We start from the raw sequence: 12020 nt of genomic DNA, 5'->3' as shown, positions 1-12020 counted from the left end.
TTAATGAGTTGGTGAGTCCGTATTCATAGTTTTTATGAGAATATTTAAATAGATTGATAACTCAGTTCCCTTAGTCCTTTACCATGAGCAATTTTTTTGTTAAATAAATAAATACATATAATAGCTTATTTGAATTATTTTATTTAAAAGTAAAAAAAATTAAAAAATAAATTATGAATAATATAATGATAATGTAAAAAACTATTATACTATTAATATATATATTTTTCTCAAGAATAATACATATTTGTAACCTTTCATAAAAATTACTAATTTAAATCTTGGAAATAATTAAATCAAAAAAGACGGTGGGGACACACAACTCTGTTGTTAGCGTCTAAACCCTCTTCATCTGGTACTTTCGGCTATTTTACCATTTATTTCTAATGAAAATGTCAATAATGTTTTTTTTTTTTTGTAGTTTTTTGAACAAATGGGAACTTTCAACAACTTGTGCAGCGTGGACTGTGGAGGTGGTGCGTATCATATTTGACAAAATGAGTCTACAGTTTGATCAACATTTATTGTCGACTCTGATACCAAAATTAGATAGCATAATAAGTTCATACAAAAATAGTATAATGAGTTTTATTTTTATTTTAAGGGGCAATGAGTTTGAATAAGAACACATTTGGTATCCAAGCGTTTATTTTCAAAAAAATAGTGCTAATTTATTGAAATGATATTAATTTTTTTTATAAAAGGTGAAATGTTTTTTCATGAAATAAATAAGTTCTTTATGAGTTATTCCAATCTCCTCTCTAACCAATTAAGAGAAGGATAAAGAGAGATTTATTTCAAAACATCTCTAATGACGATTGAGGGAGATTATATACATATTCCGAGTTTAAGTTAAGATTTTACCTAATAAGAGTGCTAGATAGCTGATAAAGCTTCAGAAAAATAACAAGCCAAAGTAGATAGGCATACATTGATAGCCATAACTACAAATCAAAAGCCAAATCAATATATTCAAAAGGAAGAATGCAAATGATGCAAACCTTCTTTCTGGAAAACAGTCATCACAGCGTACAAAAACCAATCAGAACAAGTGTAATGAGAAAGAATAAAAGAAATTTCTGCAAAATATGCTTATTTATGTTATCTAAGATGAAAAAACATCACCGCTCAACCATATAAAATATGCGAAATTGTTTGAAGTGTGATCTATATAAAATACCCTCGTGATCACTCACATTTTAACAGAGAGCATAATTCATTGAATTTCTATTTGAAGCATCATTCAATTTACAGCTAGCATAAATAATACAAGGATAAAACTTGGATGACACCAGTGAAGTTTTTGGCTCTATTAGGAACAAAGATAGTTGCCAAAAGTACACCACTTGCTCAATTACTCCAAGTTGGGCAACATCTTGCATCTATTCATGACCAAAATTCTGGCATTGTTTTGCAGTAGTTTAGCTGATGTACAGTCTATTTAAGCAACAACAAAAGAAGACGAAGAAAAATATTCTAGTAGATAGGCTCAGGTCATGATAACAACCTTTGCTTTTCTTCCCTAGACGACAAAGACTATGAATCGGTGAAAGATCTATAATGACCACTATAAATTGCGAAACTGGTCAGGCAGAATGTAATCATGAGAATATCTGTTGTCTGCTTCATAAAAGAAAAGGGCAAATTAAAAGTGATAACCTACAAAAAATAATCTGCCTAAATGCTCCCGTGTGAAAATGACACACCAAACTCTGCAAATATGACTACATTACACATTGTAGCAGTTCACGGGGATTCTTCAGGGCTGAGAGTGTTCTCTTTGATGCTCTTACTCAACCAGATAGCAGTTTCCCTCGGGGAAACCTTTTCAGGCCCAAATGGTTTCAACAAAACCCCAAGTTCGTCATACCTTGCCTGCTGCAGCAATCTTGCACTAAATTCAAGCAACCCTTCCAAGGCTTCAGCCCTTTGTTGGTATGATGAAGTGTCAAACTGTCGGCGGCGCAAGTCCGAAGAGGTGTGGCTTAATGGACCTGCTGTTGCATTTTGATCAGAGGAACCACTTTTATCCTCATTGATTTCCTTTAACATGCTGCGCTTGATTCCCTGCCAAGCATCCGTAGAACTAGGTCTATTATATACCTGTACTGTGCATTTGTCTATTACAGTTGAATGATTGCCACCGGGTGGGTAGCCAGCAGAATCCTGTGCAGATGTTGGTGTTGTATTGAGGGAAAACAATGAATCTTCATTTGATGCTAATGGAAATTCAGCTATCTTATCAAAAATGGGAGAGTTGAATGAGATGTCTGGCGAAGACACATGGCTTAGCAAACCCATATTGGGCCGGCAGGAAGGCTGCTGCTGAGTACCACCCCTTGGCAGTGGAAATGATGCTCTGCTATTGGCATGAGCATATTTTGTGGTATTGCGTGAAACAGGAAGCTGCAATCACGAACTTAAGAAAGTCAGACATGTACAATTCTTTTTTGTATACAATAACTTCAATTGAGGTAGGACTGAGGACAAAATATCAAACAACAATCTCATGATAGAAATCTCTGATAAGTATATTATATGTAGAATATAACTTGTACAAATGACAAATACTTTGTCTTTATTGGTTTAATAAAACATTTGGATAGAGAGAATTTACAAGAGAATTTACAAGAAATTTATTACCTGAGAAATTATTTTATTATAAGCTTTCCTCTGCTGTATTTTATTAATATAAAAATGGTATGACACAGTTATTTGTCAGGGAAAATTGAAGTGCAAAAACTTGGCTAGGTTTCTGTAATGCAACATGTAAAGGATCCAACCAGTGGTTGATCGCAGTAAAAGTAGACTGTGGCCCTTTGAAGTTTGAACCTTAGCTTCATTATTAGGGGTTCAATCCCTGGAGCCACCATTTTGGAGAAGGTTTTACTTGACATCCACTCTGGAGAGAAATTGCATGAGCAATTGTGCAAAGACCAAAAACATTAACCTTGAAGGACCAGTTTTTAATATTTAAAAGTGGAAGAGAGATTTTTCTCATTTGGCTAACCTTAAGGAGATCAATATAATTACCCCATTGTTTATAACAGGTGCAAAATTGTCCATTCTAAAACCACCTATTGAACAAAGTTGACATGCTTAAGTTTGTTTCATGAGAAGCTAAGTTGCAAACATTCACACACATGCCCCCACCCCACCACACATAAAACAGGCCGAAGACTTACAGTTTGCGTTGCTGCTTTATGATTCTTAGAGGGTTCCATTACTTTCTTGTTGATGACAGAAACTTTAAATGGAGTCAGCCTTCGAGTATTAGCAAAACTAAAAGTTCTGGAAACAGACTTATGGATTGACTTCACTTCATGACTATCTCCAACACCTAATTCTGCTAACTGTTGATTTATATGATCTGGAATACAATCTATTTCAAGGGTAGAGCATACAGAATCATGATATGCTCCAGATACACTAGGATTTAGAGTCCGATCATTGCAGAAAGAATACTGCTTATCCTTATAAGTGGGAATTCGATCATCTTCTGGATCGACAAATCTAGTTTTCTTCCGGTAGTTGGATTCTGGCCAATGAACTGGTAATGTACTTCGCCTGGGGCTATTGATTTTGAGATGGACCTTACGAACATAGGGTTGAAGATATGGGTGCCCAAGCAGCTCTGCAGCCTACAGAGTACATTTCAGATGAGAAAACAGGTCCATGTGACAGATCAGATTTTTAAACTGGGTTAAGCACATAGCATGATATCTACTTAAAGTTACAACTATTGCTAAATTTAACATGTTAAATAGCAGCAGGTGATGAGCAAGAACATCTATGGAGTTAGAGACAAAGGACTTCGAAACTAAACAAGACATTCTATAAAAATATTATATTGCCCAAGGGTGACAAGAATCATTACTTTCAACTAGGAAGTGGCACAAGTAATCAGAAATAATACTCAGCAAACGTAAACGAGAGATTATTCAGTACACCCAGTGGAATAAAGTTTCCCTGACATTTATTGATGCAATGAAGCACTCAGTACTTTTATTTTGTACCATAAAAGATTTTTTTTCACTAAAGGATGATAAGCAGAACTTAAAATCACCATAAAATGTAATGTGAAATTTATTGTCAATTCAACTCATCTCCAACCAGGCAAACCAAAAAAGGTACTTGTCCTGTTATTTCAAGCTTGGCACACAGCCATAAGAATTGAGAAATCACAGTTTACTGAAGCAAATTGGAACAATGCAGGTTACTGGCGGGGCCATGACATCTCAAATCTATTTTTATTTAGAAATGTATGCTTGATACTCAGGAAAGGGTGTAAATGACTGTCTATCCCATTACAAAATCCATCAAAACACAGTAAATGAAGGTTCCTGACATTGCACACATTGCATTGAATTATTCTATGCTGGAGGAGAAATATACATACACTGGGTCTGAGCTCTGGATTTTTCCGCAACATGCTTTTAACAAGACTTCGACTGTCAAAAGGGGAAATAATATAACTAGATCGACCATCAATGATACAGTCCATAATAGTAATAAATAATTTATTACTATAAATTTACTAGAAGCCCCACTTTGAATTATCTTTAGCTACGCCTCAGACGCTGCCTTTGGTAAATTTTGGCACTAAGTTTGTGAAAATGCTAAATCTAAGAGTGTAAGACGTGGTCATGCAATTTGCACATGGCAGGATCAGCCAAATTATCTGCAGGATGAAAGAACAAGGACTTACAATGAACCAGAATATTTTGCTGGCAGAGGAGCCACTATGGACTTATTAATTTTGTTAATCAATGATCGTATATCCTGTTCATAGAAATTGAAGATGATTAGATAATGCCATGAATACAATAACCAACCCCACCAAAAGCTAAAGGTATCAGGTGAAAAGCTGAAGGCTCATTGATGATTTTATATTTAACACACCCCTCACACAATAGCCCTTTGGGCTTGAACCATAGACAATGCACCTACCTTGTGCTGAAGTTTAGCATTTTATTTAGACTAATGGGGTTGGAAATGATCGATCTCTTGACTATTTGATCATAGCGGCTCCGGTGCCATGTCATAAGTGGTCAAGAGACTATGATATGATGTCAAGAACCAACTCCCTCAGAAGTTTAAGCTTTGAGGTGAAAGCTTATAAATGGTTTTATATCTAACAAATATTTTAATAATCAAATTTGGAAGAAGATATGGAAACAATTTTTTTGTAAAGTTCAGAACATAACCAATAAAGATAGAAAGTAAATCAACAGGATGAGACTAGTCGTCATTACACAGAACACACACTTGTCCACACAGGGTAGGGTGACGATGGTGAAACTGATAAGGAAATGTTTGTCTTATTGGTAATAAACTGAAATTTGTTCATCCAACAGCGTATAGGAAATTATTAAATATGCTCCAAGATACAGACAAAGAAACTTTTAAATTAAAAAAGTAACTTACAAATGCTTTGAATGCTGCCTTATGTGAGGTCATTTCATATATACAACATCCTGTACAAAAAAACTCAGATCATTCCTATACACTAAACAAATAATAGAAAATTTATGAAGCAAAAGTAACCATGACATGAGTGCTTACCCAATGACCAAATATCTGATTTAGAACCATAAGGTATATCAGCAAGGAGCTCAGGGCACATGTAGGTGGGAGTTCCAACAACCTACGCCACAAAAGAATTGTTGATAATTATACGTAGAGTAGTCGTGTAAAAGTCAAAATCAGTAAGGTAAATTACATTCATAGACTACACATTTCTTACAGAGGAAGCAAGGTCATCACAAGTCAAAATTTTGGCCAGTCCAAAATCACCTGCTTTATCATTGATCACTTGTAAGAAAAAGTTCAACCATCTACGCCTTATCTAAAAGAACAGTAGAAAATCTTACCGAGGCGTATCTCATGATCTTTAGTCAAGAAGATATTTGAACACTGATCAAATCATGTGGTTTTCTCATTATTATGTACCTTGACAGAATTTAGATGTAAATAGAAATACAATTCTACATACAAAGAAAAGTCTGTTACTAACCTTGACATCACGATGAAGAATATGTTTCACGTGCAAGTAATCAAGTGCCATAAGAAGTTGAACAAGCCACTTACAAAGTTTCTGCAAACAAATTACCCTTTTTAGGTTTTAAATGCAAAAGTCCAAATGTTTCCTTTATTCTTGTCCAAATAAAAAGGGAATTATAGTTTCTTAAAAGAAAAAATTAATCAAAAACCTCCTCAGGAAACAGGACACCATTAGCTTTCTTTATAGCTTCTGCCCTGTGGTACATCAATAGTGTATTTTGAAAAACATTCATGCTCCAACATATCAAAGCTAAAAGAAAATAGAACCTTAAATTGGATGCCATAAAAAGTTAGAGAAATGAGACTTACATATCTCCACCCTCACAATAACCTATAATAATGCAGACATAGCAACCCTGAGAAGAAAGGAGGCAAAAAAGAACAAGGGTTGAGCTTTTTGAAGGATTATATGATACAACGCCCAAGAGGTTTAATAGCAATGTCACCAATCACAACAGATGCTTATCAGGGCAAAGCTTCTAGCAGAAGCTACTCTTGTAGTTAACTAAGGAGATGAAGGGAAATAAAAATTAAGCACAGTACCTTTTCTACCCACGAATCTTTATACTCCACAATAAATGGGTTTTGCAATTTAGAGATGAGCTCCATCTACATAAGCCACAAGAAATAAATGTTACAAAACTCCTGAACCCTGCCCATAAATAATTTTACACTGATATGTGTCAAAAAAGTTAAGTTTACTGCCTCATTTAAATATTGAGGTTCAAAACCAGTGTATAGACCCATTAGCAAATGAAATTCCTATAACACTAGAACAGAAACAAAATGCAGCAGCATGCGAAGGAGAAGCTTTTAGAAAACAGAAAATGACACAAGATAATCAGTTAATCCACTGGTTGAATTTGAATCACTGTTAAGAGACCAACCTCCTGGTGTGCTGATCTACGAGTGCGCTCGGTTTGGCGGGCAAGCCGAATCTTCTTCAGAACATACCTATACAATTCAAATTACAGAAGTTAAAAAGCATAGTTAAGAATACTCTAAATTACACTGACCTCTATCATGATTTGACTAAATTACACTCCTCATCCCTTGTTTTAAAAGGTACACTCACCTCCCTTGAGGTTGAAACAGGAAGGATACCGAATGTAATTACATACATTGACATTTAAAGTATGCTGGAGCAGAGGCAAACCAAGAAAATGAAAAAGGTAAGGTAGGTTCCATGCTTACTTTATCTTCTCATGCTTATGTCTCACAAGAAGAGCAGAACCGAAAGCACCTTTTCCAATTTGCTCAAGTACTTCATACTGCTCCATCTCATCAATTAGTAAGATAATTCCCTCTCCTGGTTACTAAACAAGTCAAGCATGTTAAATCCTTACAAAAAATTAGGTAAGTGACCATAAACCGTACTTAAAAGTTAAAACCACAACCATTGTAATTCAAATAAGTCACTAAGAATGAAGATTAGATTAGCAGCAAAGTCACTCAAGAATTGGCATATGCTTGCAATATTTAAGACTAAGTTAACCTTTTCTCTTTCCTTTCTCAAGGTAGAAGTAGAAAAGGCAAAGGGACTACTCTGAAATAAGTTAATGTTTCATCTCGAAACCAATCGGCAACAAGAGGAGTAATGCAACAAGTATTTAAATTATTCCCCAGACAATATGATAGACTATGTGAGACTTACTTTCCAACCTATCACATTATATTAAATATGGAAGGTGAATAATGAGTGCGCCAGTTACTTGATAAATAGGTTCTACCACAAAACTATTAATATCATTCCATATAGTGATGAGAAATGTATTCAAAACTAGAAATAAAAATTGCATATTATGTGCATTGGAAACGGTTACTCCGTTCAACTATAATAGTCATTGCAAGGTTCAAATTATGCTAAGCTACTCGAAGCAGTAACAATTAAAGTAGAGATTACTAACTATGCTTTGCTTATGTACTTAATAAGTTAAGCAGTAACAGAAAACTGTAGCAGGAAAAAGCGTTATACAAAGAAACAATAACATAAACGGAGAGAAAATGAAAAATTCGAAGCAGAAAAAGAATAAAAAATTGAAACACGTTGAGAAGTAAAAGGAAAAAGAGAATGTACCTGTGTTTAAGAAGAAGCTGAACGGATCCAAGAGATTGAAAATGTAGAAAGAAGATAGGAAAAGAGAATATGAGTTACAAGGTGGAGAATGCGAAGTTGAATGTAGGAAGATGATTGCAAAACGACACTGTTGTTAAGGAAGAAGTTGCAGAAGAATCTCTTTCGCCATTGTCATTCAGTGTAGTAAAGAGAAATACTTTGCAATATTTTATTAGTGTAGTTGGGAGAGATTTATGATTTTTCTGAAGAGGGAGAAATGAGAGTGACCAAGTAGATGGGAAAATATATTGGATAAAGCTTATAAGTTTTCATAAATTACTTAGCTTCAAAATAAGTTATGAATTTATGATATTTTATAATGTATTTAAGGTAGTTTAGACTTAAGTTAAATTTAACAGCATTTGACTCCCTTATAAAATTTTAATTAACTAATAAGGTGGGTTGTCTCACACTCGATAGACAGTCTTCACTACTGTAAGCTTTATTGGGTTTTGTTTCAAGTTTAATTATTTGTTCACTCTAATGTTAAAGATGGTGATAGTTTCATAGTTTATATCATAACTATTTTGCTCCAAAGTGAACTTATATGTGCTTTTAAATGTTTAGTAATAGGGATTAGGATAAAATCTTAACAATATATTAAAATTTAGATATAAGGTAAATTTTTAGGTAGGAATTAAATAATTGTTATGTGTAAAGTCCCAATGACTGAATGTGGAAGGCAGATCCGTCTTTAAATGTTATTAATGAGTTGGTGAGTCCGTATTCATAGTTTTTATGAGAATATTTAAATAGATTGATAACTCAGTTCCCTTAGTCCTTTACCATGAGCAATTTTTTTGTTAAATAAATAAATACATATAATAGCTTATTTGAATTATTTTATTTAAAAGTAAAAAAAATTAAAAAATAAATTATGAATAATATAATGATAATGTAAAAAACTATTATACTATTAATATATATATTTTTCTCAAGAATAATACATATTTGTAACCTTTCATAAAAATTACTAATTTAAATCTTGGAAATAATTAAATCAAAAAAGACGGTGGGGACACACAACTCTGTTGTTAGCGTCTAAACCCTCTTCATCTGGTACTTTCGGCTATTTTACCATTTATTTCTAATGAAAATGTCAATAATGTTTTTTTTTTTTTGTAGTTTTTTGAACAAATGGGAACTTTCAACAACTTGTGCAGCGTGGACTGTGGAGGTGGTGCGTATCATATTTGACAAAATGAGTCTACAGTTTGATCAACATTTATTGTCGACTCTGATACCAAAATTAGATAGCATAATAAGTTCATACAAAAATAGTATAATGAGTTTTATTTTTATTTTAAGGGGCAATGAGTTTGAATAAGAACACATTTGGTATCCAAGCGTTTATTTTCAAAAAAATAGTGCTAATTTATTGAAATGATATTAATTTTTTTTATAAAAGGTGAAATGTTTTTTCATGAAATAAATAAGTTCTTTATGAGTTATTCCAATCTCCTCTCTAACCAATTAAGAGAAGGATAAAGAGAGATTTATTTCAAAACATCTCTAATGACGATTGAGGGAGATTATATACATATTCCGAGTTTAAGTTAAGATTTTACCTAATAAGAGTGCTAGATAGTTTTAGCATTTTGCAATACTTTATAGAGTGCATTTTTCTCTTAATTGTGGTGGTGAATTAAGTTTTGTCCTTTTAGTTATACTATCAAAAGTGGTTTACCCATTTATTTCATTTTGCTAATCCACTAGTGTTTTTATTTGTTACATTTGTAGAACAATTTGCTATAATAAATAAGAGATCTGTATACTATAACAAATAAGAGATTGAGTCATCAAGAATTAAATATCCAACCAGATTGTTTAATTTGCTAACCTGCAAGTCGCAACCCACCAGCAATTCAAGGGTTTTCATATATAAAAAATTTGTGCATCTCACTTAAGTGATATTGGCATATTGAATATTCCTAGTGTGAATGAAAAAATCTTACATCATGTAAAAATGAATGAGTTAGAAAGCATATAAGTAGATAAATCATAACTTAATACTTTAAGATTTTGGATCAAAATGTAGTGTCAAACTCATTTATATATTTCTTTCATTTAGCTCATAGGAAAATGTTATAACCCAAAATATATCACCATGGCTATGATTGCTAAAGGAAATGCAAGTTCATTTCGATTTGATCCATGATAAGCAACGTACAGCAAGCTTCTGGGTGGTGTAAATGAAAAGTTTTAGAAGCATTAAAGGGTGGAGGGAATTATAGACATGAACATACTCACATTGTTCATCTTTTGTTACATGTGATGAAGTTGTTTGTATTACGTACTAAGGATGTCTTCTTATTTTTTTGGTTAAAAAACTAATCTATTTCGAAATCCGTAAATGTTTCTACTAACAAGTGTCGCTTATAAGAATCGAATCATTGACCTTTTGGTCATCCAATAATCTAATGAGTTTTACTCAACTAGACCAACATCTTGTTAATCATGTAATTAAGTTGATAATGCACATAAATTACAAAAATTAATTAATGTAATTAATTTGATTCAAAGTATGCCCTACCATCAAAATATTTATGTACTTATCATAACCAAGAGAGAGGAGTAAGAAATGAGCAATCCAATAAATAAAAGTATATTGGAAAAAAAATAAGCTTTAGATTTCTAAAGCATCAAAATATTTTGAATAGAAACAAAATAATAAAACATCAACTTTTAATAAACGAAATATTAATAACTATTTTTCATATTTCCCTTCTTTTTTTTATACACATTTATTATTGAATTTTAATATTAATTATTTATACTTACTTATAAAATTATTGTGAATTCACCCTATTTCCATATAGTCCCAATGAGCATTTATTAAATGCCATGAAATTCATATGATATAAACTAAAAGATGTGGTCTTCTTATTCACATTTAAGTAGGTGGGTTCATGGTTGGTTTCCATCGGTATTTAGGCATCAAATCCATCCAAATATTATATGTAGTATAGTTTGTTTTCTCATAAAAGATTTGAATTTTATACGTACACTCTAAAACTCATAAATATGATTAAAATATTTAGTCTAATATACTTTAAAATAATGAATTCATATTCATTCTTTTTAATATTGTCATAACCTTGTCATGACTCTTTACATATTACATAAAGACACAATGCAACAAATTCATAACTTTGTTCCTACCACAATGTTAATATAAACAAACAAGAAAATATTGTATAAATTTTTAAAAAATATTATATTAAAGAGCACAATATAATTATGGTTATGACAATGAGTAAAATATTATATTCATAACAAGATAATCTCATTAAAAAAGAAGCAGTTGAGTATATAAATATTTCGCATTGATTTCTTCCTTCACAATGATTGCATTGTATTTAAGAAGAAAATGATCCTAACAATTTAATTATATTCATCAAAAGAAATAATATCTCTTTGATGTAAACGTGTTACTTATATGTGAGAATATATTACTTAGCAAACACATATTTTGTAGTCATATCAAATAAACATTACATAATCTAGCATTTGATAATTGAATTTGTATTCTAGTTTGTTCTAGAACATTACTAAAATACATTGAAACACTCAAGCACACGTCTTTGTCTGTGCATATTCCAAATAAGCAAATTAATGTAGTCTAATTTGGATCAGTGTAGTTCTTAAAATTCCATCCAAAAATCGAATCATATAGATCTATTTTTAAAAAGTCAATCCATCACAATTCAATCACATTTAGTTTTTGCATTTTTAATTTTTTGAATCGTTTTTCAGTTTTATTTTTTACCAATCTAAATTTGAATATTGATACATTTCACATCAATAAAAAATTGAAAATGGGCTTCCCCATGACCATTTT

General features: G+C 32.1%; 1 protein-coding gene across 3 annotated transcripts; it reads right to left on the bottom strand.

Annotated features, from left to right (window-relative positions):
- LOC109336789 (serine/threonine-protein kinase Nek2-like) lies at positions 1384-8362 on the bottom strand. 3 transcript variants are annotated; one of them, XM_019573610.1, is made up of 15 exons: positions 8141-8362; positions 7258-7372; positions 6951-7017; positions 6607-6672; positions 6373-6419; positions 6213-6258; positions 6017-6097; positions 5874-5916; positions 5747-5796; positions 5566-5647; positions 5428-5477; positions 4709-4782; positions 4400-4451; positions 3186-3641; positions 1384-2406 (listed from the first exon to the last, which is right to left on the bottom strand). In XM_019573610.1, the coding sequence occupies exons 2-15, from the start codon at positions 7341-7343 to the stop codon at positions 1747-1749; spliced, it is 1860 nt and encodes a 619-aa protein (XP_019429155.1). In that variant the 5' UTR covers positions 7344-7372; positions 8141-8362; the 3' UTR covers positions 1384-1746. The 3 variants fall into 3 exon arrangements, with proteins under 3 accessions (XP_019429155.1, XP_019429154.1, XP_019429156.1); XM_019573609.1 differs by having other exon boundaries at positions 7258-7379; positions 8141-8361; XM_019573611.1 differs by lacking the exon at positions 8141-8362 and adding an exon at positions 7559-7704 and having other exon boundaries at positions 7258-7379.

This window comes from Lupinus angustifolius, chromosome LG20 (assembly GCF_001865875.1).
Source record: "Lupinus angustifolius cultivar Tanjil chromosome LG20, LupAngTanjil_v1.0, whole genome shotgun sequence".
In the NCBI taxonomy this organism is placed as follows: Eukaryota; Viridiplantae; Streptophyta; class Magnoliopsida; order Fabales; family Fabaceae; genus Lupinus; species Lupinus angustifolius.
This window is presented reverse-complemented; position numbering and strand designations above follow the sequence as displayed.

Excerpts from the sequence above, each read along its gene's own strand:
- LOC109336789 (XM_019573610.1), bottom strand. The coding sequence starts at position 7,343 with ATGGAGCAGTATGAAGTACTTGAGCAAATTGGAAAAGGTGCTTTCGGT. Across the intron at positions 5,917-6,016 it reads TTCTTCATCGTGATGTCAAG|TGTTCAAATATCTTCTTGAC; the intron begins GTTAGTAACAGA and ends TGATTTGATCAG. Across the intron at positions 5,797-5,873 it reads AGATCATGAGATACGCCTCG|GTGATTTTGGACTGGCCAAA; the intron begins GTAAGATTTTCT and ends ATGATAAAGCAG.